This window comes from Phodopus roborovskii, unplaced genomic scaffold, assembly GCF_943737965.1.
Source record: "Phodopus roborovskii unplaced genomic scaffold, PHOROB, whole genome shotgun sequence".
Lineage (NCBI taxonomy): Eukaryota > Metazoa > Chordata > Mammalia > Rodentia > Cricetidae > Phodopus > Phodopus roborovskii.
The window spans coordinates 795,292-822,118 of NW_026125059.1; the positions used below are offsets into that span (position 1 = coordinate 795,292).

Here is a 26,827-nt window from a genome sequence, read left to right on the forward strand (position 1 = left end):
CTGCTCCTGTAGGTTTGGCTCACTGTTCTTAGTCCCCAGGCTGAGGCAGGTCCAAAGTCCTTATGGTTGTGACATCAGTGACAACTTACCTGGTCTGGGCCCCATGACCCCTCCAAGTCATCTTGTGACATGCATTCATTTGGCCTTTGACTTGTAGCCAAACAAGATTATCCTAGCACAGCTGACACATAGGCCCAGGAAAAGATGGTGGAAGTTCCTAGAGACACCGAAAGGAAAAGAGGTCCCCAAGTGCCTGCCTGTTTCTAGAGTTAGGGAGGAACAGCAGAGGGCACCAGCCCCACCTGCTCCCTCATCCCCATAGGTCTGAGCTGTTTGGCAGGGATGTAGTGTCCTGGCTGGGTCCCTGGGGGCAGATTGTACTAGGGGTGTAATAGTGGAAAATGAGCAAAAGGTTGGGGTGCCTTCGGCTCAAAGAGCAGTTCAAGAGCAGCCATTACTAAGTGGTGGAGTTTAGGGATGGATGTGTACTAAAATAAGCAAAGCATCCTCAGATAAGAGACAGGGAGGGCTTCTTAGAGGAAGAGGCCTTGAACTTGGTGGGAAGTAGTGAGGAATGGTTTTAAGCTGGTTGTTGGTGCTCAAGATGAGAAGAAGCCCAGATCCATCGTGAATAAAGGTGCAAAGTGTGGTGGGGGTAGGACAACGGATCTTGAGAAGGCGCTGGCTCCAGTGGGCAGTGCATGGGCTGAGGAGTGGGCTACGTGAAGCAGCTCCTCACAAGGCTGGGCCGTAGCTAGGGATGGGAGTGGTCTCAGTAAGCATGCCAGGCTACTAGACCTACATTTGCTTCTCTCAACCAGCCCTCACTCTAGGCCTCCCCTCTTGGTAGAACTGCCATGACCAAGACCCAGTCTCCACTCATAGCACATAGGCCATTGTGGGTCCATCCTACATCTCTAGGATGACCCTATCCCGTGAGACACCTGCAAGCAATTGGCACTTTGACCACATGATGCCACAGGGAATGACACTCCTGATTGGTCCACCAATGGCTGGAAGTATCTGACTTGCTACCCACCCAATCCATTGACTCAGAAAATGACTCCTCTGCCAGTGGAGGAGGATTCCCTGTCTTTGACCACTTGACCACCCACTCCTGCCAGGCCTGGTAATCTCAGGATGACTATCACCCACGGTGCCTGTGGTGGAGAGGAAGCTGGGCTCATAGTGCTGTGTCAGCTCTTATTCCCTTTATTGGCTCTGCTGCTTTGCCCAGGGTACAAGGTGCTATCATTCTGGACCCAGAGGTGATCAAGCCTGCATCTACCTCTTCGACCAAGTGATCACGTGCGCGAGTGTGTGTGTGTGTGTGTGTGTGTGTGTGTGTGTGTGTGAAGACCTTAATGTCAAGGTGCTCTGGACATCAGTGAGGAATGTGGTCACCTATGTGGGCTGAATACCCACTAGCAAGGAGAGTAAATGCTGCAGGGGTGGCATCATTGAATGTCTTAGAGAAGTTCCCAGCCAGGCTTCCTTTCTGGGACCCTCACACACTTGGGGTGCCCATGAACTTCAGTTTACTTGGAGAGAATGTAAGACCTTTATTGTAAAAGTAAGACATCATTTGGTCCTGGGCATCCTTGCTCCAAGGCATCTGGGATGCTGACACCAAGGCTATGACTGCCCTCAGTGGTGTCCAGACAGGACCAAAGTATCCTCTTCCTCAGGGGTCTCAAGCTAGGAGTCAGGTAAAGAAATCTGGTTCTGGATGTGGGGGTGAGGGGCATAGGAGGTGCTGAGACTGAGGGAGCCGAGTTCCCTTGGGACAGCTCGCATTATTGAAGGTGGCAGCCAGGTACCAGCGGCCAGCACTTCCTGCTCCAGTGGACAGTGGTGCTGAAATGTCCAGTCTGGGGCTGTCCTGGAAAAAACAGAAGGCACAGGGGTTCTGGGACTTGTGGGATACTGGGCCATCAGGAAGAAACTATATGGTTGCTGTTGCCTTAAGGCCTAAGTAGGGTTGTGTCTTTAATTTGGTGTGTGTATACTCCTCTTTATTAGTGGATAAATATTAGAAAATCATCTCTCAGAAGGTGTGGTCAGGGACAGGCTGGGTTTGCCCAGTCGACTGGGGACAGGCCCTTCAGGGGGTTCTGGTGTGGTCTGCAAGGTGAGGCTGTCCCGCCAGGGCTCATACACCAGGGTGTAGCTTTCTGCCCTCTTGATAGTGAACTTGTAGGTACGGTTGGGCAACAGGTTGTGGACATCAAAGGTGCAGGCAGCCACAGGGACTATGCCACACTGTGTACACTCCTGCTGTGTCCGTGGTTCCAGCAGCTTGAAGCGTAACTCATACTGCTCTGGTGCTGCTGGTTGGATGGTAACAAACCAGCGCAGGCTGACCCAGTCCTGATGGGCCACTGACTCCTTCCGGTCAAACATAACTGGCATCTTTGTGCTCAGCATAAGCCGGATGTGTGGGATTTTGGTGGCTCCAATGTCGGATACCAGGCGGTGCTTGACATGCAGGTGCCCTGGTACCATCATGGCCAGGAAGTTGTCCATGACAACTGACAGGTCTGCCAGCTGCTGCTCCACAAGCCCCCAGCCAGCCAGGAAGGGGCGCGGGTCAGGGGCTTCAAGCAGGGCATCTAGTGCTGCTCGGCCATGGTCTAGCTGCTCCAGCAGGTCCCCGAGCAGCAGGAGCTGGATCTTGGTCTGTGCGGTGCCCACCTTCTTCATGCGCTGAAACTTCCAGGGGTCGATGAGCTGGAACATGGTGTTAGGTAGGACCAGTGGGTTCTGGTCACCCAGGGCCAGGTGCTTAGGGAGGATCTCAATGTAGTAGGAACACTTTTTGAGCAGCTGCATGCGGGCATGGTGGCGCTTGAGCAACTGGGGGCTCAGGTCTGTGGTCAGAAACTCACGCAGCACATTGCGCCGCTCCATGTATGTCCTCCAAGCCTCTGGCTCCAGCAGTTGCTGGTCGTCTGCTTCCTCCACCTCCTCTGAGTCCAGGAAGGAATGTGGACTGTCCAGCTTCATTTTGTCCAGGGCCAGGCCTGTCACCTGGAAGTTCATTGTCTAGGAGCTGAGGGTAAGGACTAGGCATCAGCTGTGACAATCAGACTGGCTCTTCCCTTAACCTAGGCCTTCTTCCCCACATCAGCCTCTGCCCCATAAATGGCCTTTGCTCTCCCCTGGACCACAGCCTTCTGAGTAGAGACCCCTGGAGGGAAAGAATAGTAGGCTTGGTACCAGACAAGAGTAGATGATGGACGGGAAACTTCTATCAAGGGACCAACAGTCTTTCATGGTGATGAACTAACAGGGCTGAGAGTGAGCTATAGGGTCAGCTGTGGTCTGGAATGAGGCTCTGAGATGAGACGGGTCCAAGCCTCAGGTTCCTCACCTACCATGGATAATGGACGCTGCCTCTGGGGTGACCCTTGGGGCACTGATTAATTGCCCATGCATCCCAATACTCTCCAGAGATCTGGTATACCTCAGCACTGCTACTGGACTCTACATCATCCTCACATGGAGAGGGGCCTTGTGTGCCCAGGAACAGAGCAGATTCCATCCCACCATCCCACAGATAGGGGTGAAAGCTTGGTAGGCTGGTCTTCCTCCACGGTTAACTTTCGCTCTGTTGTCCAGGCTGACCTCCAACTCCTGTGCTAAAAGCCTTCTCATCACACCCTCTTGAGACTTCAGGGGTGAATGCTATTGTATCCAGTTTACCACAATGTTGGAATCGTTGAAGTCTGCCCTCCTCTTTTTGTCTGCATACCTGGTCCCAAAATCTGGCTGTCTGTGGAGAGGCTGATGTGCTACACAGCCCAAAATGCCAGAGCTCCCTGGAGAAGGGACCAACATCCTGCCAGCTGTCCCTAGCACTGGGCCATTGGCTTCACTTGGAGATTTCAGGTTGTGGGAACTGGGGTTAGATGAATGACAGCCAGAACTAAGAGACTGGATGACCACACAGGTCCCTGCTAGTAAGGTTGATCCAAGTTGGTTTCACTTTCCCAAAGAGTTAGGAGGGCTAAAACAGGCATCCGGGACAGCAAAGACTGGTTCCTGGCTGAATGCAAGCTGATACCAGGGCTCCAGGACCCTAAACTAACACAGTTCCTTGCAGCTACAAAACTCTATGGAGCTCTCCAAAGCTACTTTCCCCATCTAAGTTATTCTATTTCCCCTGTGGAGACTACCCACCCCGAGCCCCTGGGCACACCTCCCCAAATCCTCCACCTACCACTCTTCTTCCGGATCACCTCGTGAGCCCTGATCCCCTTCTGCAAGTGCCTGGCGCCGCCTCCTCTGCTGAGCCCAGCGGGAGCCGCAGGGTGCACTGTCCGGTCAGCGCTCCCCCTGCCTCAGGCCCACCTGTTGCCGTGGGAACCACTGGCCCTTGTGACGCTGTGCACCGGCCCAGGTGTAGTGAACTGGTGATTTGAGGGCCGAACTCAGATATGCGGCAGCAGCGATTTATAGCCAGGGTCCCACGGACTCGAAACAAGCTCGACCTTAGCCCGACCCACCGGCTAGTGGAACTGTTCCGTGACTGGGTTTACGGCTTGGCTTGAAGTGGGGTTCCCTGAAGGGAAATGATGTCTTTGAACGAGAAAGCCCTGGCTCCTGGGGCCCAAGAAGCCCGGAGGCACTAATGGAGTGCAGGGAAGGGACGACTGCTTGACATTCCACCAAGCTGTAACCTGCGGATCTCAAAGGATGAAAATTGGTCCCTAGGAGGCAGGAGAATGAAAAGCTTCAGGAAGAATACCAGCCCCCCACCCCCAGCGCTTCCTCAGAAAGGAGGTGGGTTGGGCTTGTTCTCGACCTATACAAACTCCTCAGTCCCGCTCTATCCCCCACTAACTTTTTAATTTTTTTCTTTTGTATATATACATGAGCATTTTACTTTACCTGCATGTATATATGTGCACCATGTGTATGCGTGGTGCCCACAGAAGTTAGAAGAGGGTATTGGATTCCCTGAAACTGAAGTTAGGGATGGTTTTCAATCCACCCACCATGTAGATGCTGGCAACTGAACCTAGGTGGTTTGCAATAGCAACAACTGCTCTTAACTTATGAGCCATCTTTCCAATTCCTCTAATCTTTAAAATGTTATTTTGAGATTTGCAGAGTCACATGCAGGCTTTGCTGTGCTTTTTGGTTTGTTTGGGTTTTTGTTTTTGTTTTGTTTTGTTTTCATAGGGTGTCACAATGTAGCCCTCACTGGCTTGAAACTCTGTAGATCAGGCTGGGCTTAAATTCACAGAGATCCACCTTCCTCTGTCTCCCAAACTCTAGGATTGAGGCGTGTACCATCTCCCTTGGCTCACTGCAGTTGTAAAGAGTGATGACCCTACAATCCCACTTATCCTTCACCCATTTTCCAAGATGCAAGTTCTTGAAAAGTTGAAGTACAAGATCACACCAGGACACAGGGTAAGGTCTGTGGCCACAGAGACACCTCATGGAGTCCAGCAGGGCCAGCCCATCTCCAAGTCATTCCTTGTCTTAGTTTTTATTGCTGTGACCAAATACCATGACCAAGGCAACTTACAGAAGAGTCTATTGGGCCTTACAATTTCAGAGGGTGAATCCATGATCCAGACAAGCATGGTGCTGGGTCAGTAGCTGAGAGCCTAACATTCTTATCTGCCAGAAGGAGGTGGAGAAAGCTAACTAAGGCTTGCTTTTGAAACCTCACTCACTCCCCCCCCCCCCACTCCCATGACACACTTCCTCCTACCAGGCAAACCGAATCCTTCCCAAACAATCCAACTAACTAGGGACCAAGTGTGACATATGTGAGCCAATGGGGGTCATTCTCACTCAAACCACCACATTCCGTTTCCTGAATACCACAGGCTTGTGTTCACATCATACTGCAAAATGCATCTTAGTCCAGCTTTAAAAGTCCTCATACCCTTTTCAGAGTGTCAACCCAGTTAGAAAATTAGTCTCAAGGGACTCAAGATAGTCTCTCTTTAATTGTAAGCCCCTGGTAAAATTAAAACCAAAAGGCAAATTACATGCTTGCAACATACAATGGCACAGAATATACAATCCTGTCTCTTCTGGTTCCTGGAATGGGTGGGACTCTCTGTTCCGTTTTGCTTTTTGAGAGCTGGGTCCTACAAATTCTCTCCCTGCTCTGCTCTTGGGGAAGGACTGAATGCTCCTTATCTATAGGAGGAGGAAGATTCCTTTACCTCGAGGCTTTTTTGACAGCAGTTGTCAGTCTCCTGACTGTCAGCATTTCTTTGAGCTGATGAAAGGTCTGGGGATGAGGACTGGAGAGCAGGTCATAGGGGGAAGGGCAGGGTCCTCTGTTCCTGACCATCAGCCTGCCTTTGGCCCCAGCTACACACAGAATGTGCTGACTCCCTGAGACCAGAATCCAGTGGCTTTAGGGGCAAGGGAGTGTCCAGGAGGAATCTACATCAATGCCCTGAGCCTGACCTCACTGTGATTTGTGCAGACAGGATCTCCCTTGTGGCTCCACAGCCAGAAGATAGGAAGCTTAATTTCTGTGTTTACTTTTTTTTTTTTTAAGGTTTATTTATTTATTATTTATACAGTGTTCTGCCTGCAGGCCAGAAGAGGGCACCAGATCTCATTATAGACGGTTGTGAGACACTATGTGGCTGCTGGGAATTAAACTCAGAACCTCTGAAAGAACAGCCAGGACTCTTAACCGATGAGTCATCAATCCAGCCCCCAGGAAGCTTAATTTCTTATCAGGGAGGTACATGGATAATATTGAGGGCGCCATTTATACAGCAAGGCAGGTGGATGTGAGCATCAAGGCCCCTTTGGGAATGCCCCAAATTTTATATTTATAGTTACTCTTTTGGACATCCACCAGGCTGTATCTCTATGACATGGAGCCTGTCCTTGGCTGCTCAAGCCAGGAACTGGGATTCAGCTACATGGGCTGCTGTGATGGCAAAACCATTGGGCTCATAGGTATCTCTGGTACACATAAACTTAAAAATTGCCCCAGGTGCTTTAGAGAAAAGTCTGTACTTCTCTAGGCTAGGTGGGGAAGAAACCTGTTGGATATGTTTGAAGGATAAACAGTGGAGGAAGGGTCTGCAGCAATTATATATGGAAGCTTAGTAGCTTGGAAGAGAGAAGCCAGCAAGGGTGCCAGAGAGCTTGCAGGCAAGACCCCCTCCTCAGACTCAGACAGGAACATATTCAAGAACTGAGCTCTGCTGGAGCTTGGTCCCCACTTCCTGACTTAGTAAAAATGAATAAATTAATTAATTTAAAAAATAAATTGGGTGGCAGGCAGCTTGCTTCATTACACATAAGAGAATTCAGAGCTAGGTGAGAGTCTGTCTGAGGCTTATCCACTGTTCTTTCCTTGCTGACCATATCCGCAAGCTGGACTCCTAGATATCCACATCTCCTCTCTTCAGTGGTGTTAAACATCATCTGACCATGAAGTGGCTCAGAAACCCTTCTCCAGCCACACCTCCTATGTACCTGGCCCCTCACTGATCCCCCTGAGATTACTGCCAGCATTTTCAACCCAGGGATCAGGATGCCAAGAGCTTACTGTGTGTTGAGCATTTGCTGCAGAGGCCACCACCAAGTTGGACAGGCTGCCCATACCCACTGGCATCTGCCCTTGAATCCTGGGGGGAGGGGACGGGGGTGGGTGGGATTATGTTAAAGAATTAGCTAACATTTAAAAAGCCGAATAGTGTTTCACAGAAATCTAGCTAGTGATAATGAGCTGCTTCCTCTACAGACCCCACTCTCCTAGGACGCTGCTGGTTGCCAATGCCAGGCTAGCAGGGCAGAGCAGGCCCCGGTAACCTGTGGGGAGGTAAAGAGCAGCGTGTCCCAGTAGGCCCGCCCCGCCCCGCCCATTCCCATAGGCTCCGCCCATCTCCGTCTAGCCTTAGGAGCTAGTTCAGCTGCTTTTAACCCTAGCTGAAATCCTACTCACCAGACTGCACAGCTGTGGAAAGATAGGAGGAGCAGCCCGTGTGGCCCTGGGCCGGAGGTCACTCTCGGCCCCACGCATTGATACGCCGTTCGGGAAGCTGACACGTGCTGTGTGCCTGATTGAGGAGCCCTCTGTAATGACCTCCGGGGTTAGGGCTAGGGTCTGTGTCACCTGTCATTTTCCATCCTGTGGCAAGTAGGGACGTGGGCAGAGAGCACAGGCTGCCCTGTCTGCCCCCCTAGCCTTTCTGGTTTCTCACTCATACCCTGGACTCCTTGGTGCATGGCTGTAGTGCCCAGCCTTCTCAGCGGCAGCACTGAGAACTCAGAAAACCGACCCAAGTCGGCTCCATGCGCCTTCGTCCACAACCAGGCTCCCTAGGCATGGAGCCCTTCTTCCGGAAGAGGCTTACTTTCTTGTCCTTTTTCTGGGATAAGATCTGGCCAGCGGGTGACTCGGAGGAAGACATCCCCCGGTTCCAGGGACTCGACGACAACTCAGTGCTGGAGCAGCCCGCTGCCTTTGAACCTTGCAGCTTTCCCGCCCCACGTGCCCGACTCTTTCGTGCGCTCTACGACTTCACTGCTCGGTGTGCAGAGGAACTGAGTGTCAGTCGCGGGGACAGGCTCTACGCCCTCAAGGAGGAGGGTGACTACATCTTTGCACAAAGGCTTTCTGGGCCACCCAGTACGGGACTGGTTCCAGTCACCTATCTTGCCAAGGCCACCCCTGAGACACCCTCAGACCAACCGTAAGTATCTGGGCTTGGGAGGTAAGGCTAAAAGGCTGCCCATGCCCAGTGGAGTATGTCAGGGTTTTGAGAGTAGGAAATAACCTGCTTACAGTCAGTAAGGGCTTATTGAGGGCTTGCAAACACTGGGTTGAGCTGACACAGGGGTGTCATGTCAGTAAACAGGAATCACTACATTGCTGGGAGGGGGGCCTAGGAGTGAGCAAGTCCAGGGAACCAATTGCTGGATAGACCAGATAGACACTCAGCATAGTCCCTGCAGGACCCTGCCTCTATACAGAGGCTGCTACACTATGCAGTGAATGGTTGCTGCTTCCAGGCCAGGAGCTGAGCTTTGAGATGTCTTTGCCAGGTGACATCTTGTTGCACTGATTGGAAAGCTGGGGGCTACACCTGAGCCATTTTCAGTCCTTCCAGGCACTGCAAGCCAGGCCAGAGCCAATTGTTCACCCGCCCCTCTTATCTACTCATATTCACCCAACCACCTCAAACAGTCTGAGTGTGAGGCAGATATACCCCTGATTGATTTGTTCTGGTGAGTGGGTACAGTGGAGAGCCTACTCTTTGCCCCCCAAGGCTGGGAAGTCACTGCAGTGGCTGGTTTCGATGCTCAACTCTTGCATACCAGCAAAGATGCAGCAGGGTCATGGGCAGGAACCAGTCGAAAGCTCAAGAACTTTTCTAGGAAACTGTCTCTGGTCTTGCACTCAGCAGGTCCCAGCCTGAGTCATCTGCATACAAACCTCAGGCATTAGCATCGCTCAGATCCTGAGGATCCCTGAGCACAGCCTCGCAGGAGGTTTTGTGTGGTAGGTGAAATGGAGCCATAGAAAGGAATCTAGGTACTTGTCCCTTGCCTGCTTGCTGGTCCTCAGCAGTGGGTAGACTAGGCCAGGTAGCTGTTTTGGTGGAGGGGGTCTCTCAGGTGTGGCAGAAAGAACTTGTGAACAGGTCCTGTAGGCTACTGGCATGACAGGCAGGGCTGGGCTCCTGGAGGCAGGGCTGCTGGTGGGAGAGCTAATGACTGGCTGGGCCTGGAGATCAAAGAGCTGACCACACTTATGGTGTCATTAGTCCCAGAGCCTGGCCCTATAATCCAGAGAGAGACCCTTGAGGCATGTTCTCCATAGTTGAGGCTGCCACAGAAGCCCAGCTGTATTCCACAGTGGTCTGTGCCCTGTCATGGCTTCAAGGAAAGGCTGGGGCTATGTTGGAGAAACTTCCACTTCTGGTTCTCCATAGTCTTGTCCTGGGGTTCTTCTCCTGACAGGTCTCAATTCCCGGAGTACAGATCCTCTAAGTAAGGGCTCTGGCCCTTAGAAGTAGAAAGACAGGAAACTTGCAGCTTCTGAAATGAATCTGTGGACTTCCCTGAGCTGGTTGTCCAGCTCCATCTGTATCCTTGACAGCCCCTTACACTCATTCAGCCCTCCGATTCTAACTCCTGCTTCTCAGGCCTCTGTCCCTTTATTTGCTAATCTTTCTGTCTCAGCCATGCTCATCCCTCCTGCTCCATCCAGCCCAGGCCCACACCCTGTATATCCCGTGTATCCCTAGGAGTGGGGCTGGGCTGTCTGCTCTTATGGGCTAACCTGATTCACACCAAGTGTCCCCTACTACCTTGCCTCCATCTGAAGGGACTGAAGGACTAAGTTCATAGGCCTTTTTTTGCATTGCTGTGGTCCCCAACCCACTGGGTTTCTGGAAGCTCTTGGAAGTGGAAAAGCTTGGATGTGAAGTCAAGCAAGCTGTGCAACATTGTCTGGGCCTTGGGGAGCAGAGCTGCTTACAATGGAATAGAATTGGGAGTGACTTTGTTTTCCTGAGGTTGTTTCTGACTCCTAAGAATGAAGGGAGTAGCCAGGCATGGTGGTATGTGTTTTTAATCCCGGTACTTGGAGGCTGTGCCAGATAGACCTTTGAGGCCAACCTTGTCTACACAGTGAGTTCCAAGCCAGCTAGGGCTACTCAATGAGATCCTGTCTTGGGGTTTTGATCTTTGTCTGGGGCTGTTAGCTTTTTGGTGATGCCTGGTGGTTACCTTCTGATCAGGGAACAAGAGTTATATCAGAGTTAGTGGACAGTCATACCCATATGAAGGAGATGCCAGTCACCTGGTAGTTTGGGACCCCAGCTTCAGGTGCTGGGCACATTTTCTCCATGAGAGACAGCAGGACAGGTGAGGTCTCACATCTTGCCTGGGTCACACGCTGGGCCCGAAAGATGACTATTGTGTTCTGCATTTGCAGCTGGTACTTCAGTGGGATCAGCAGGACTCAGGCCCAGCAGTTGCTCTTGTCTCCTGCCAACGCCCCAGGGGCCTTCCTCATCCGGCCCAGCGAAAGCAGCATCGGGGGATATTCTCTGTCAGGTACCCAGACAACCCCTCAAAACTTCGCATCCTGGGCTATCTTGCTAAGCTCTACCAGGCCAGCCTTGGAGGGGTTAATCCCTATACTGGTAGCCCTTCCTATAGACATGGTAGTCACCAAGTTTCCTCCCTCCTTTCCCCTCCTCCTCTCTCCTTCCCCCCTCCTCCACTTCCTCCATCCTTCCCTTCCTCTCTTCCTCCTCACTTCCTCCATTCACCACCTAGTGGACTTAGTGTTTCATTCAACACATACCTATGTAACACTTTTTGTCCCCAGGGTCCTCTGGCTGTCCTGTGGCCTACAGCTACCCATGTCCTCTCTTGCACAGAGTATTGTTCACCTCAGTGACCCTATGGCCGATCTGAGTGAAGCCACTTGGGATGCTGGGCTGTGGGTGCCTGAAGCAGGTGCAGCCAAGGCAATGTTTTCCATCTCTGATTCCAGTCCGGGCCCAGACCAAAGTCTGCCACTACCGCATCTGCATGGCACCCAGTGGCAGCCTCTACCTGCAGGAAGGCCGGCTCTTCCCCAGCCTGGATGCATTACTGGATTACTACAAGACAAACTGGAAGCTGATCCAGAACCCTCTGTTACAGCCCTGCATACCCCAGGTGGATGATCTGAGACATTCCTCATATCTGGGGACTACTGAGGACCCTGTCTTAGAGTTTCTTGGCTAGGTCTGGCTAGGAATACCCAGTGTCCAATGGCTTCTTTATCTGATGGAGTTGGTCCCCTTCACCAGCTTTAGCTCCTCTGAGGCTGTTGGAAGAGCAGGGACCCTCGAGGGGTATAAGATGCACCCAGTTCTGTAGGGCATCAGGAGGAGTCAAGGCTAGTGTGGGAAGGCACCCAGAGCTGCTTCAAGTCCTGAGGGCAGAAGCTGAGAGAGGAGATACTGTTTCCCTCAGTATCTGGTATTACTGGGTCCAGGGCAGCAATCTGGTTCCTCTGGTTCTGTAATGACAGCCTAGCCAGGGATTGTAATGAGTGTTTGTAGACGGATGTCCGGCTCTGGTAAAGGGGCCTCATAGGTCCCTGAAGCGATTAGCTTCATAGCTCTTGGCTTGGCCTTCCTGGAGGTCATCTCTGGTCTCCCCCTTGTCTCTGCCTGGGCCTGGAGTGAGGGTGTGCTTGGGAGGGAGAGACTGAGGTCTGATGCTGGAGGCTAGGTTCAAACGGTAGCTCAGCCTTCCTGCCCACTCTGTTAGGTGAGTCTCAGGCAACACACTGAGTGTCCCTTCCTGCAGATACCCCTGGCTCAGGACGAATGGGAACGGCCACGCTCAGAGTTTGTCCTTCGGAGAAAGCTGGGTGAAGGCTTCTTCGGGGAGGTGTGGGAAGGCCTGTGGCTGGGCTCTATGCCTGTGGCGGTGAAAGTTATCAAATCAGGTGAGGCTTTGCAGCCAGGTTTGGGCAGCACTGCCCTTTGACCCTGGAGCCTGGGGGCAGTGGTGGCCATGCAGAGTCCTACAGCGGCATCTTTTCCACAGCTGACATGAAACTGGCAGACCTCACCAAGGAGATTGAGGCACTGAAGAGCTTGAGGCATGAGCGGCTGATCCGGCTGCATGCCATATGCTCCGTCGGTGAACCTGTGTACATCGTTACCGAACTCATGGGCAAGGGCAACTTGCAGGTCTACCTGGGCAGTAAGAACCCTCCACTTGGGCAGTGAATACACTCTCTGACATTACCCTGTGCAGCCACATCTACTAACCCTCATAACATTCATGCCTTGGGTCCAAAAAGAAGAGTCCGTAGCCCTTTGGAAGGGACACATGTGGCCTAGGTTGCAGACACCTGGTCTTACTGGACCTCTGATCAGAAGAGGCACCTGGGCCAGACCTAGATTGGCTAAAGGAGAGAATCAAAGCCTGGTGGTTCTGAGGCTGGGACTGCAGTACAAGCAGGAGAAGCCCCCCCCACCTCCTTTGCATCACCTCTGATCTGTTGCCTTGGAGTCCGGGTTGGGTACTGTTTTCCCCTGAGGATCCAGGCAGGTGCCAAAAAACAGCTTGCACTGAGGCCTGTGGTGATTATAGGACTTCCTTTTTAAAATTGTATTCATTGCCTACTAGGCCTTAGTAGGTGGTGCTGTTCTCACTCCCTCAGATGGGGGGATCCAAAGCACAGAGGACGCATGTTTACACACACACTTGTCAGCCGTCACCCTGTGCCCTCAGGAGTACTGCCACCCAGCTCCTCTCTCTGCAGGCCCTGAGGGAAAGGCTCTGAGCCTACCTCATCTACTGGGGTTTGCCTGCCAGGTAGCTGAGGGCATGAGCTACCTGGAAGAACGTCGTGTTGTTCACCGGGACTTGGCTGCCAGGAACGTGCTGGTGGGTGATGACCTCACCTGCAAGGTGGCTGATTTCGGCCTGGCCAGGCTGCTCAAGGTCAGTGGGGCTCTAGGCTCCTAGCCCCCCTCCCCAGAGGGGAAGGCATTACTCTGAATTCCCCTCCATTACCCCTCATCCCCAGGATGATGTCTACTCCCCAAGCAGTGGCTCCAAGATCCCTGTGAAGTGGACGGCACCTGAGGCCGCTAATTACCGCATCTTCTCCCAAAAATCAGATGTCTGGTCCTTTGGCATCCTCCTGTATGAAGTCTTCACTTATGGCCAGTGTCCTTATGAAGGTGAGCCATCTGAGAGGAAACCATGATTCATCAGGGAAAGTTTAGTCTGTGGGAAGTAGCCTGGGGTCCATCCTGAGGGAGGAGATATACCCTGCCCTGGGAGTCACTGACTCCCAAAAGTCAGTGGGCTGGAGTACCAGCACAGACTGGTCATGCAGAGGATAGGGTTGGGGGAATCTCTTTGGTGACACCCAGGCAGAATCAACAAGGGCAGCTGCTGCCTGGCTCCTCTTCTTGCCGGCCCTTTATCAGGAATGACCAACCATGAGACACTACAGCAGATCAGTCGTGGGTACCGGCTGCCACGCCCAGCTGCCTGCCCAGCAGAGGTCTACATGCTTATGGTGGAGTGCTGGAAGGGCAGCCCCGAAGAGCGCCCCACCTTCGCCACACTGAGGGAGAAGATGAGTGCCATACACAGACGGCTCCATCCGAGCCTCACGTGACCCAAGTCTCTAGCCCCACATGCAGCAGTTATGGCAACTGCTTCCGGAAGGGCGTCTCGCTTGTCACCAACACACATGGGAGATGCTGTACAACTGGGAATGGCAACAGCCTCAGAGAATGCAACACCGGGGCTCCTTCCCTGGCATAGGCTGGTGTGCTGGTGTGTGCACACCAGATGGACAGACGAATGCGGACTGGACCTGGTCATGAGCACTCACTTAGAATGAAGGCTGATGCCCTCCTCCTGGCGTAGTCTGAATTCCTGGTGTCTCCAAACTGTTGATAAAGTATAGAGGAGGGTCTGTGAGGAGATGCTGGGCAAAGGAGAACCAGCAGAGGCAGCAATTGACACCCTGCCCTCCCTCAGCCCTCTCCTAGGATCAAGGATGAGAAGCCTGATTTCTCTGGTCTCACTGTGGATTTGGTTAGGTACCCAGGGCTAGGGCTCCCAAGCATATCTCACCAGTACGTGCTGTGTACTCACAGGGGACAGCAGCATCACCTGCCCATACCCACTGCCCCCACAGGTACTGACAAACCCTAGGCACACAGAGTCAGCTTCAATAAACATGCTCCAATGGATTCACCTACCAGCTCCCAGAATGAAGTGTTGGGGGCTCTCAAGGATGGGAGGAAGAGGTGAACCACACCCCAGAGCCAGAGTTGCGTTACAGTGTGGACCCCCATGACGTTAATGGTGGAGATTGCTGGAGCCAAGGGAACAGCCCTTTCCAGCTCCCTGACCCAGACTTGAAGCCAGAAGGCTCTTCAGTTTCAGAAAGGGCAGACTGGTTGGTTGGTTGGTAGTCAGCACTCCCAGGCCTTTTCCAGATGCAGAAGGGTGGAATTTCTAGAAAGAGCAGTGGTTAGGAGGCAGAATTTTCTGGTTGGCAGGATTAGGCAGATATAGGTAGAATGCTGACAACCAGATAATCTACCTTCTGGGGCAAAGCCCCCCATGGGTCACTTTTGTGTTTGAGCGGGACACCTTCAGAAGTTGGGTCCTGAGTCATTCAACACTTTTGGGCATTAGGAGCAGCACGCTGGGGGCTGTGCTCAGGGATCCAAGGTCATTTCACTCTCCCTGTAGCTGTATATAGAAGGTTTATAAGGCAGAAAGGCTGGCAGTCCCTGAGAAGGGCTGGAATTTGGGGCCAGCTCTGTACTCACGGAGACGCATTTGCTAACCTCATCGCCAACCTCATCTGTGGGTTGGCTAAGAGGGAGCTGGGAACTGAGCCTCATGTGAGCCTTAGCTACACAAGGAGTTTGGGTCTTAGTCAGTCACAGGCTTTCTCATGGGGAGGCAGAGCTGGATGGGGGGCACTGAAGGCATGGATGCACCACAGAGTTGGTGGGGCTTAGTCACTATGGGACCCACATCAACCCGGCTGCAGGTTCAGAACAGGATGCTCCTAGGAGCTGTGGAGGCCAGCCCGACAGAGTGTGCTAACATTGGTCTTTGGAGGGGGAAGGGGGAAATGGGACTGAAGCTCTGACCTCTTGAGCAGAAGAATCTGAAACTGACAGTTGGCTGCTGTGGGCTCCCTGCTTTGCCAGCACAGAGCAGCAATGTGGGCTCAAGGGCTTGCATGGCATAAGATGATAGCTTTGTGATGTTAAGGGGCTACCATGAGTCACACTAGGAGGACACTAGAGATAGGATGGCACAGCCTGGGGAGAAAGATGGTGTTGGGCTTGTGGCCAAGCCATGGAAGCAGGTTTGGCTGGGTCCTGGCACATTCCTGTGTGTTTAGTCAGCCAAAGATGAACAGGTCTGGCCCTCCTGGGAGAGGTCAGGGACTTTTGAGCTCTATATCTTCTATAGAGCTGTCCACAAGTCTCATCTAGGTATATGTGGCTTTCTGGGATACAGCTTGAACTCAGAGATTTAAGACTCGAGGGCTCTGGAGCAGACAGGGAAGGCAACCATGGAGTTCTTGAGGCTGACCTATGCCAGTACCGCCCTCCCTCCTTTCCGCTTCCTGTGATACCCCTCCCCCCACACCTTGTTGGGAACCGAGTTGGGCTGGTTAGGTGTGGAGCTACTACTAACAACATGTGGCTGTTCTTGATCCCCATAGGTAGTAGGTGAGTAGTGCTATTATCTCTTCAATGAAAGAAAATTCAAGGCCTAGTTCTCACTGGTAGAACGTTTGTTTACCATGCATGTGAACCAGGATTTGCTCCTTAGCATGAAGCAGCAGCACCACCACCACACTCCCCCGCCTTAAAAAATTGTGTGTGTGTGTGTGTGCATATATATTCAAATAGGTAGCCCCACAGTGTTATTTCCCATGTCCCTTGTCCTTATAGACTTGCCATTTTCCCTCCCCATCCCTCTCTGTGGCTGTCTTCCAGACCCCTAAGTAGGAGCACCCCATAGTGGGTCTGCTGAGTGACAAAGGTGGTTAGGGCTGCTCTGGAGAGAGGGAATCTTGAGTTTTCATGGTGCGGGGAGGAGGGGGGGGAGGCAGGAAGACGGGAGCAGTCACAAGCAGAGCTGTTGAGAATTGCGTGGAAATGAGGGGAAAAGGGACACAGCAGGGGGTATGGGTATCGAGCACCGAGCAGAAGGGAAGCCTGGGGAAAGAGGGAGGTGGTGCTGCAGAGGCCCTGGCGGTGTGGACACTTCCTAGTCATTACCTTCTGTGGCTGCCCTCTTGTGTCTTTATCTGGAAAGACAGGACAGTGCCTGCTGCTTGAGCTGAGGTCTATGGACTACAGTCATGTTTGAAGATACCAGGAAGTCCTCCAAGTCAGCCCATAACCCATATGGATGCTCATGCCTTCATATCCCTTGGCTCTTGTCTCCCCAGATGTCAGGCTGTGGTCTAGCATGCTGTCCTGGGTGGCTTCTTCAGGATAAATGGGCATCTGTGTGTCCTCACTTCAAGGAACCAGAGTTTTGTAGAAGGGCTCACGCAGGTCCCTCCTACCCTTGTTTCCAACACAGGCTCTGCCTGATTCTCTTGATGTCATCCCTAGATGTAGTCCTATCTGGTGGGTGGACATCTTCCCAGGGAGGTGGCTGTCAGGACCGCCAAGTCCTTCATAACTCTATTAGTGTGTGTGCAGGAGGCACCAGTCAGTATAGGAGAGGTTTGTTTTGTTTTCTGTAGAAAAGGCAGCACCTTGCTCTCTATTCTGTTCTTGTGTGTTCTAGCAACCTGCCCTCCACCCACTCCCCTCCCCATTCTTTGGCTCCAAGACTCACACCCCAGGGGCTAAGGGTTCAGCTGATACTTGTGCTCACCATCTAGTGGGCTATTCCATGTAACCCATGACTGGGTCTTGTCAAGGGGTTGTTTAGGTGGCAGACTTCCACTGACTCACCATGGTTTGATAGTGAGGACAAAAGAACATACAGGGGGCAAAGGAGCCTTTGGGGGTGGAGACAGGATAGTCGATCTCCAGTGGGTGCCGGGTGTGGCTGCCCTCCCGTCATGAGGAAGTAGGTGTGATTAGCTTGCTGGGAAAAGCCCTGCCTACCCCTCCCAGCTCACAGCTGCCTCTGCCACCATTGAACCTGCCATGATGTCTTGGGATGAGACCCACCTGGGCCCTAAATACATGGGCCTCTGGGACTTCACGGCACGAACAGATGAAGAACTGAGCTTTCGGGCAGGAGACCTCCTGCATGTTATCAGGAAGGAGGACCAGTGGTGGTGGGCCACCCTGCTGGATGCGGCAGGCAATGCCTTGGCTGAGGGCTACGTGCCCCACAATTACCTGGCTGAGAAGGAAACTGTGGAGTCTGAGCCGTGAGTGGCCCTGGAGAGCTGGCACAGGGCTGGGGGTGGGGTGGACATTGGGCTGGACTGGGGAAGTTGGGAGGTATAAGGTCGTACTCTGATCCTTGACATTCTGGTACACAGGGTTGCTGGTGGGGCCAGACCTCTGTGTGACACTGGGGAGTGGGACCTCTCCTTTTGACCCACCCATGACCATTTCCCATATGTGCTGTTCTGCTAGGACCCAGATAGGACAGAGGGCCTAGTATGGATTTTCTTAGGATGCTGGCTGTGAGAGACTACATCTGTGTGGGAATTCAAGGGCTGTTGGGGGTGTGAAGTTTGCTCACTTTCCAAACAGCCAGAACCAGATTTGCAACCTAGTTAAAAGAGATGTGAGCTGGGGCACACCTGTCTGTGTCACCTGCTGGGGGTATGTGGTGCACGCAGTTTTTCATGTCCCCTCAAGCACCTTAGAGTACTGCTCCTGGACACACACATACCTGAGCCCCTAGTCTTTAAGGAACTACAGTAGTACCTGGTGTTGGCATGGCCACAGCCACCCAAGTAAGTACCCAAGCTATTTAGCTCTGAGCTAAGGCTGGGAAGGGTCTAGCAGGAGGGGTTTCTTGTTTTGCTCCTTAGAGCCCCCCCCAACTCATCTCACAGTGAGCATCTGTTGTGCTCAATGGAAGATTATGAGCACACAAGGAGACAAGAAGCAAGAGTAATAAATGGTACCTTAGACAGTTACGGAGACAGGGCTCATGATGGGAACAAGGTAGGCATGGGTGGTGTATATGAAAGACTGAGAAAAGCCAGGTGGTGGCATAAGCCTTTAGCACTCAGGAGGTGATGGGTCTCTAAATTCCAGGGCAGCTTGTTCTACATAGTGAAGTTCTATCGAGGAAGAGAGAGAGAGAGAGAGAGAGAGAGAGAGAGAGAGAGAGAGAGAGAATGGAGAGGGAGGAGAGAGAGAGGGAGAGAAAGGAAGGAGGAGAAAGAGGAAAGGGACAGGAAGGAGAGGAGAGGGAGGAGAGAGTAGAGATCATGTGGCCAACATGGTAAGAGCAAAGGCCCTAAGGTCTGAATGAGTCAGAGGAGGAGCACAGCAGAGGAGGCAAAGTGGTCAGAGGGGTGAGTAGGCGAGATTCTTTAGCTTTGCAGGACCTGAGGAGGTGGGCTTCAAGGGCCTGAGCTGAATGTTAGGCTCCTACACGGAGCCCATGTTCCATCTGCTCTTGAGGGCGTTGGAGATGCCATGGACAGAGATCACCTATGGAATTCCAAGGACTTTACCTGTAGTTCAGTTCAGGCAGGTCCCACCCCTCATGTTAAAAGCCAGCGTGTACAAATGCTTTTGAATGGGAGAATAAACATGTGCCACTGTGTCTGTGCAAGCACATAAGGGTGTGCGTACTTTCGTAAGAATTTATGTACTTGTGCAAGTATGCAAATGTGAATGCATGGCTAGGAATTCGTGTCTGTGCACAGAAGTGCAAATGGCTATACAAATGCATTATGTAAATGCATGTTTGAAAGTATAAGCCAGGAAGCAGCACTGGGGAGATGCTGTTGAGCTATCTCTCCCTCCTACTTCTGGGCCAAGGCTGGCGTCTGTGGCTCTGGACCCACAACCAGTTACCAGACATCCACACGATGGAATTGCAGGCCTTGGGGGATAGACTGATCCACAGGTGGTCATCTTTTCAGAGCAGGATGGTAGGTAGTGCTTGCCCAATGATCCCACTGCTGGGCCACCAGGACATGTACTGGTGTCTAGAACTAGCCATTTAGGTCTTTCAGGGCTCACGCTGGACCGAGAGGTTGGGAGCAGCATGAGAGAGAATCTGCTTAGTTGGGGTTGGGAGTGTGAGATAGGACTCCAGATAGGCAGGGCAAAGGTTAGATTGTTGAGAAACCGGGTGGATGCGAGGCTGGGGTGAGAATCAATAGGCTGAGGCTGACTTTCTCCCCTGCAGGTGGTTCTTTGGTTGCATCTCCCGCTTAGAGGCCAAGCACAGGCTACAGGCAGAGGACAACTCAAGGGGTGCCTTCCTGGTCAGAGTCAGCCAGAAGCCAGGAGCAGACTATGTTCTCTCTGGTACTGCTTCTCAGACCTTCCCTCATCTATGCTGGCTTTCCTGACAGCATGGTGATCTATCTGCCTTTCTTCTGATTGTGAAGTCTGGGACATCTTCCTCTTCCACTGGAAGCCCTGACCCCTCCCTGTGGTCCAGCTACTCACTTTCAGCCTTTGAGGCACAAAGCCAGGCACTCCAGGTTGGGTTGTTTCCCTGTGCTTTCTGGCATGTCCTGTGTGTGTCATAGAAGCCAAGGCTCTGTGGGGTGTTCCACTGTGCACAGTGCAGGAAACAGAACAACCATGGCTTATGACAGGAAGGCCAGGTAGCTGCGTGCAGGCAGTGTCCAGGGTGGGAGCAGGGGCAGGCAAAGTGGGGGACATACAAGGTAGAATGCCTGCTTATGCCTCCTTCCTCCGGCCACCCACCCCAGTGCGGGATTCTCAGGTCGTGCGACATTACAGGATCTGGAAGGATGATGTGGGCCGGCTGCATCTGAATGAGGCGGTATCCTTCCCCAGCCTATCTGAGCTTGTGGACTACCACAAGACGCAGAGCCTGTCCCATGGCCTGCAACTGACCATGCCCTGCTGGAAGGTAGGCCACTGGCTCATGTGTGACATAGTTGCTCGGGGGGCCACAGTACAGTGTGCGGGCAGGAAGGGCTCAGAAGGGGATATTCCTTTTGGCTGTCAGTCACTCTTCTTACTCTGACTCACCAGAGCTCAGTTGTGCTCCTGCTAAATTCTAACCCATGGTAGGCTGGGTGACAAGAGTCATTGGCCAATTGCCTGAGGGGGCTTATTGACCTTGGTGGATAAAGACAGCTGCATTTTTTATGCAGGATGCTCAGATACTACTATGCTGGGTGTAGCTCTAAATTTAAAGGTAAATAGGGCTCCTCATGTGGGGTTCAGGGAAAACCCTTCCTGAAGACAAACCGGGTGACCCAATCACCACTCCTACCACCACCCTTGATCACCCTTTCTGTCTCTCCAGCACAAAACTGAGCCCTTGCCCCACTGGGATGACTGGGAGAGGCCAAGGGAGGAGTTCACACTCCGTAAGAAGCTGGGGGCCGGCTACTTTGGGGAGGTCTTCGAAGGGCTCTGGAAAGGCCAGGTCCGTGTGGCTGTGAAGGTGATCTCTAGAGGTGAGCAGGTTCAGGCCCAACTCAACTTGGTCTCGCGCTACTTTCCCACTGGGTCCTACCAGTGGGCACTTCTAGTCTTACGGGGGACCTACAGCTTCATGGTGGAAGTAATTCCTTTCAGTTGCGCCCAATTTTTATTGAAACGTCACTGGAAATTTGAGTTTCACCCAGAATCCCAGCCTCAACCACAGGGTTATACATGATACCTCAAGGATCAGGTCAGTCAAGACCTTGAAAACATCCAGTTGTAAAATTTTGACTCTGGCCGTTGTGACCAAGTGGGGCATAGGAGGGCAGATGGACACATCAGGCTTGGGACACTAAGGCCTTGGTGGTGGTGGCTTTAGTGTTGTAGCTTGGGGGCTAGCCTTTGTCTTCCTAGGCAGACTGTATTTCCTGAGCTGCTGCAGGAGGCACAGGTCTCAAAGACTATATTCACTGAGCCTGGTGTCTCTCAGACAACCTCCTGCACCAGCACACCTTCCAGTCTGAGATCCAGGCCATGAAGAAACTCCGGCACAAGCATATCCTGGCACTGTATGCTGTAGCATCTGCAGGGGACCCTGTCTACATCATCACGGAGCTCATGCCCAAGGGGAGCCTGCTGCAGCTATTACGGGGTAAGTGGCAAGCTCCACCCTCCTTTCCCTAAGGTGAAAGTGTTAGAGGAAGCAGGAGACATACATAAAAGAGCCGATAGACCAGTACTACCATGATACAAACCTGGTACACGAGCTAGCTTGTTGGAGCCCATTCCCTGTGGTGGGAGGCCATGCTCAGCCTTAATGCATGGGAGAGGGGCTTGGTCCCACACCAACCTATTGTACCAGACTTTGTTGACTCCTCATGGGAGCCCTTACCCGTGAGGAGGAGTGGAGTGGGGTGGGCTTGGGGGGAGGTAAAGGGGGGTGGGAGAGAGAACTGTAGTTGGAATGTAAAATGAAATTTGAAAGAATAAATAAATTATAAGGAAAAAGAAAAGACCCACCGGACATTCAGATCCTACCCATCCCTGCTTGACCCACACAAAACAGCCAGGAGCTCCCAGATGAGCTTGTTGCTTTTTTGTTTAAGAAGTTACTTATTTTTTTTTTTAAGAGGTGGTTGGTAGGGTGGGGGCTGGAGAGATGGCTCAACAGTTAAGGGCACTTATTGTTCTTGCAAAGGACTAGGGTTCAGTCCCCAGCACCCACATGGTGGCTCACAACCATCCATAATTCTAGTTGAAGGGGATCTGACAGCCTCTTTTGGCCTTGATAGGCATCAGGCATGCACGTGGTACACAGACATGCAGGCAAAATACTCAGACATATAAGCGGTATTTAAAAACTAAAGATGGAAACCAGGCATATTGCCGTATGCCTTTACTCCCAGCACTCAGAGCTAGAGGCAGGCTGATCTCCGAGTTTGAGGCCAGGCTTGTCCACAGAGCGAGTTCCGGGACAGCCAGGACTATGCAGAGAAACACTGCCTCTCTCCCACAAAAACCTAAAGATGGAGAACAATCCAGGAAAGACATACACATGTATACATGTGCACGTATCCACAGCAACCGTGCATACTATGTCCCCTTATACACACAAATTGAAAAATTAATTGGCTGGAGAGATGGCCCAGTGGGTATCCTGAGCTGCTGCAGGAGGCCTGGACCTCCTACTTGGGGCACAGGTCTCAAAAACTATATTCACTGAGTCTGGTGTCTCTCAGACAACCTCCTGCACCAGCACACCTTCCAGCCTGAGATCCAGGCCATGAAGAAACACATGGACCTGTGTTTGAGTCTCCAGAGCTAACGTAAAGCTAAGCATAGAAGCGCACATCTGTTATCCCGAGGCTCCTACAGTGAGATGGGAGGAAATGGGAAAACCCTTGTTTTATCTGGCTCTGCAGGAAACAACAAAAACCCTCCTTGAATATATCAGTGGTGAAGACTAACACCCTTGGCTGTCCTCTGACCTCCACACACATGTGTACATACACATACATATACAACAAATAAAAACGCAAATGAAATAAAGTATGACAAACCTACCAGTCACTGATCATAATATTTGAGCTATAGATAAACACATAAAAGAACACCCAGCCACAATTTCTATATGCTCAGTTAACTGAGGTCACTTACTATAGGCTTTATGTAGCCTGCTAGTGATCTGCTTCAGCCCACCAGCGTCTCTCTTCTTCCTGAGACCTGCTGCCCAGCCATACCCATGCATCCTTATACCCAAACACATGTAAAACACTGCCATACACAAATACAGACATTCACACATGGCATAGGCATACCCTCACACATGTAGATACAGCTCATCTCACCTACAAGAGGACACACACCACTGTTTTCTTCAAAACAAAACCAGACCATCTCCGCCAGCTGAGATTCTGTGCTAAGATGCCACCAACTTCGTACAACAGGGAAAGGGAATGTGGCAGTGTAGGCCAATCATGCCTGGGTGTATATGTATTAACATATCACTAGCATCTGGAAGAGTAAGGTTGTGTAGTCTTCAGAGATTAAATGCCCCTTGTAGGTGTAGCTATTAGTATTCAGGTATCTGTACTGGCCTGTCCTTGGGGTTCTGACAGGATACACTCTCAGCTGCAGCCACTCAGAGCACCACCTGTGTGTATTCACTATTTTCCCTACCTCTCTCTTTCTCTTCTCCTTGTCTGCCCCCCTCTCTTTTTTCTCTCTCCCGTCCCATTCCTTTCTCCTCCTCCCATCCCCGGAGGCTGGTCTCCACCCTCCCCCTTTTTTTATGATCTCTGTCCTTATTTAAAAAAAAAAAAACAAAAACAAAAAACAAACAAACAAAAAACGTCTGCTTCAACCTTGCCTCATGGCACCTTTCTCCAATGTAATTTCTTAAATTACAACAGTAGCAGCGCTTGTTGGATGCGCAACATCTAGAGAGTTCAGTGGCTACACTATACCAAGAATATCTTGCAGCAACATCTTTGCCCTCAGATTGCTTTGCAATTCCCAGAAAGTGTGTGGGACAAAGAGCGTGTGTGCTCTTTGTCTCTAAGTACTGCAGAAGGTCTAGGACTGTCCACTTTCTAAATAAGCCAGACCAGCTGCCCTTTGTCGGAGCCTTTATAGCCCCAACAAATGGGGACTGAGTTCTGGCCACCTGACTCTGGCCTCTGATCACCCTTTAGACTCTGATGAGAAAGCCCTGCCTATTTCGGAGCTGGTGGACTTTGCATCCCAGGTTGCTGAGGGCATGTGCTACCTGGAATCTCGGAATTACATCCACCGTGACCTGGCTGCTCGGAATGTTCTTGTTGCAGAGAACAATCTCTGCAAAGTGGGGGACTTTGGGCTGGCCAGGCTTGTCAAGGTAGGACTCGCAGAGGTAGAAGCCTACAGCAGGATATGGGGTTTTATTTCCCAAGCCTTGAGCTGAATCCAGCCACATGCAAGATGAGTTCTTGATAGGGTGGTGTTAATAGGTAAGCAATGGCTTCATTCATATAGCCACAGCCTTGCTTACGCCACATTGGTCCAGCTCTGGGTACCCTGGACATAGCCACATACACTGAGCTTTCCCTGTCCCCACACATTGCAGCTGTCTCCTTGTCGTGCCCTCCTGGTGCCCAGAATCCCAGTGAACTAACTGGCACTTTTGATACACAGAGCCTGGCTGTGATTCTAGCAGCATTGGTGGCAGCTGCCTTTGGTAGCAGAGGGGTGATGTCAATAGGTCAGATGATAAGGCAGTGTGTTTACACCTGCCCATTAGAACCTTGGCATCCATGCTTGTCCATGCTGCACAGGAAGGGTACAAGTGGCCTTCTCTCCAGTGTCAGGGCCCTACCATAAGCCATCTTATTACAGGAAGACATCTACCTTTCCCACGACCACAACATCCCCTACAAATGGACAGCACCTGAGGCACTCTCCCGAGGGCATTACTCCATCAAATCTGATGTCTGGTCTTTCGGGGTTCTCCTTCATGAAATTTTCAGCAGGGGGCAGATGCCCTACCCAGGTATTGCCCCAAGAATGCCCCCCCAAATCTTGATAGGCAGTGAGGTGGAGTGGGGGCAGGTCTTGAATGGCTGAGATGACTGGAGGCCCTTTCCATAGTCTCAACCAGATCTCACCCCTGTTCCATTCCTTGAGTATCCAGAAGCATGCTGTTGAGATCACCTCCAGGAGACACTGTCCTCAGGGAAGGCAACAGCCACAGTATGCTGGAAAATGTCCCGAGCATGTGGTGGTCATTCTTGTTGGAGGCAGCATCCAGGAAGGGGCCAAGGGCAGCTGGGTGTGGCCTCCAGGGATTGGAGGGTGGATACCAGCCTCTTAACTCTCATTTCTCTTCTCTCATGGGCCACAGGCATGTCCAATCATGAGGCCTTCCTGAGGGTAGATGCCGGCTACCGCATGTCATGCCCCCTGGAATGCCCACCCAACATGTATAAGCTGATGCTCAGCTGTTGGAGCCAGGACCCCAAGCAGAGACCTTGCTTCAAAGAACTGTGTGAGAAACTCTTAGGCATCACCAGGTATGAGAACCTGGTCTGAGCTCCTTGGACGTGGCCAGGACCCACAGAAGAGAGGCTTCATGATTACCTTGGACCTCCATCGAAGGTGTACAATATCCTTCATCTTACTGGGATAGGCAATGTGTCAAACATACCTCAGATACTGCATGCTGTCAAGGAGTGAAGAAGGAGCCATACTCTCTTCCCATCTATTCGCTTCCAGGAGGCAGTCCACGAAATCCAGACAGCCGTCCTGGCTTCTTCCTCCCATCTCCTGTGAAGACTTCACGTGACAGAGAAATCAAGAGTCTAAGCAACAGGCCTGACCTTCAGAGCATACCTGTCCTTGGTCACTCCTCTGCTCAATTGTCCACATGCACCCCACCCCTTGGCCCCTTGCTTTGACTGGTTCTTGTGCCACAGAACAAGTTTCAGAACTTTAGGTCCTTTCCCTTCAGAGATAGCTATTTCCTTCCTGAGCTCCTGAGACAGAACATTCTCAGAAAAACTACTGCCTTGGTGCTCTGCCTCTTCCTCCATTCACCCTTCCCCGTTTGGACCTGAGTCTTCCCAGATAGCTCTGGTCCAAGTCTGCTTTCCCCATGTGTCTCCAGTGTTTTTGAACCCACGCTTGACCCCTTAATCCCAGCCAGACTATCCGCTCTCCATGTCAGCTTGGACATTAGGGCCCCAGTTCTGAGGAGGAGAGAGTACCCTAAAAGCTGAGGCTGCCTTACTGGAAGTGGGCATAACCCTCACAGCACATATCTCAAGATGGGTGAACATGCCCGAAACTCTCTTGAGGAAATGTCCTCTCTGTGTCCGAGAGATGACGCTGTCTGTCTATTCTGCTTCCTGTAAAGTCAAGCTGTCTTTTAAAAACACAGTTCTCAGAGATATAACTGTCACTAGATAGGGAGAACACAGAGGAACATTTGGAAACAGGGCAAATGAAAATTCTTAGGATCTAAGTCTTTTGTATGGACATTAGTCGAAAACTTTCTCTAAATAATTGAAACTTTCATTGTTTTGCCAAGAACAGAATTTGGGCCAGGCTTGGTAGCACACACCTTTAATCCCAGCACTCGGGAGGTAGAAGCAAGCGGATCTCTGTGAGTTCGAGGCCAGCCTGGTCTACATAATTAGTTCCTAGACAGTCAGAGTTACATAGAGAGATCCTCTCTCAAAACAAAACAATACAGAACCATT

The 26,827-nt window shown here is 51.7% G+C and overlaps 3 protein-coding genes across 3 annotated transcripts; 2 read left to right on the forward strand and 1 right to left on the reverse strand.

Annotated features, from left to right (window-relative positions):
• Positions 1–1,537: 1,537 nt before the first annotated feature.
• Positions 1,538–4,531, reverse strand: Fndc11 (fibronectin type III domain containing 11). The gene is made up of 2 exons (XM_051184547.1): positions 4,223–4,531; positions 1,538–3,052 (listed from the first exon to the last, which is right to left on the reverse strand). Exon 2 carries the CDS (start codon positions 3,040–3,042, stop codon positions 2,041–2,043), a length of 1,002 nt encoding a protein of 333 aa, XP_051040504.1. The 5' UTR covers positions 3,043–3,052; positions 4,223–4,531; the 3' UTR covers positions 1,538–2,040.
• Positions 4,532–8,038: 3,507 nt separating this feature from the next.
• On the forward strand, positions 8,039–14,188 carry Srms (src-related kinase lacking C-terminal regulatory tyrosine and N-terminal myristylation sites). Its single transcript, XM_051184561.1, has 8 exons — positions 8,039–8,693; positions 10,943–11,064; positions 11,510–11,676; positions 12,316–12,457; positions 12,559–12,717; positions 13,283–13,464; positions 13,550–13,706; positions 13,959–14,188. The coding sequence occupies exons 1-8, from the start codon at positions 8,293–8,295 to the stop codon at positions 14,150–14,152; spliced, it is 1,524 nt and encodes a 507-aa protein (XP_051040518.1). The 5' UTR covers positions 8,039–8,292; the 3' UTR covers positions 14,153–14,188.
• A 3,469-nt stretch (positions 14,189–17,657) lies between these two features.
• Ptk6 (protein tyrosine kinase 6) lies at positions 17,658–25,753 on the forward strand. Its single transcript, XM_051184573.1, has 8 exons — positions 17,658–17,917; positions 19,870–19,991; positions 20,405–20,568; positions 20,971–21,124; positions 21,583–21,744; positions 24,287–24,468; positions 24,966–25,119; positions 25,471–25,753. Exons 1-8 carry the CDS (start codon positions 17,688–17,690, stop codon positions 25,656–25,658), a joined length of 1,356 nt encoding a protein of 451 aa, XP_051040530.1. The 5' UTR covers positions 17,658–17,687; the 3' UTR covers positions 25,659–25,753.
• The last annotated feature ends 1,074 nt before the right edge of the window (positions 25,754–26,827 follow it).

Bases quoted from the DNA above. Each gene is read 5' to 3' on its own strand.
- Srms (XM_051184561.1), top strand. From the start codon at position 8,293: ATGCGCCTTCGTCCACAACCAGGCTCCCTAGGCATGGAGCCCTTCTTC. The intron at 12,718-13,282 runs GTAAGAACCCTC...CTCTCTCTGCAG, and splicing joins CTTGCAGGTCTACCTGGGCA to GCCCTGAGGGAAAGGCTCTG. The intron at 13,707-13,958 runs GTGAGCCATCTG...GCCCTTTATCAG, and splicing joins TGGCCAGTGTCCTTATGAAG to GAATGACCAACCATGAGACA.
- Fndc11 (XM_051184547.1), bottom strand. From the start codon at position 3,042: ATGAACTTCCAGGTGACAGGCCTGGCCCTGGACAAAATGAAGCTGGAC.
- Ptk6 (XM_051184573.1), top strand. From the start codon at position 17,688: ATGATGTCTTGGGATGAGACCCACCTGGGCCCTAAATACATGGGCCTC. The intron at 19,992-20,404 runs GTACTGCTTCTC...CACCCACCCCAG, and splicing joins AGCAGACTATGTTCTCTCTG to TGCGGGATTCTCAGGTCGTG. The intron at 20,569-20,970 runs GTAGGCCACTGG...CTGTCTCTCCAG, and splicing joins TGACCATGCCCTGCTGGAAG to CACAAAACTGAGCCCTTGCC.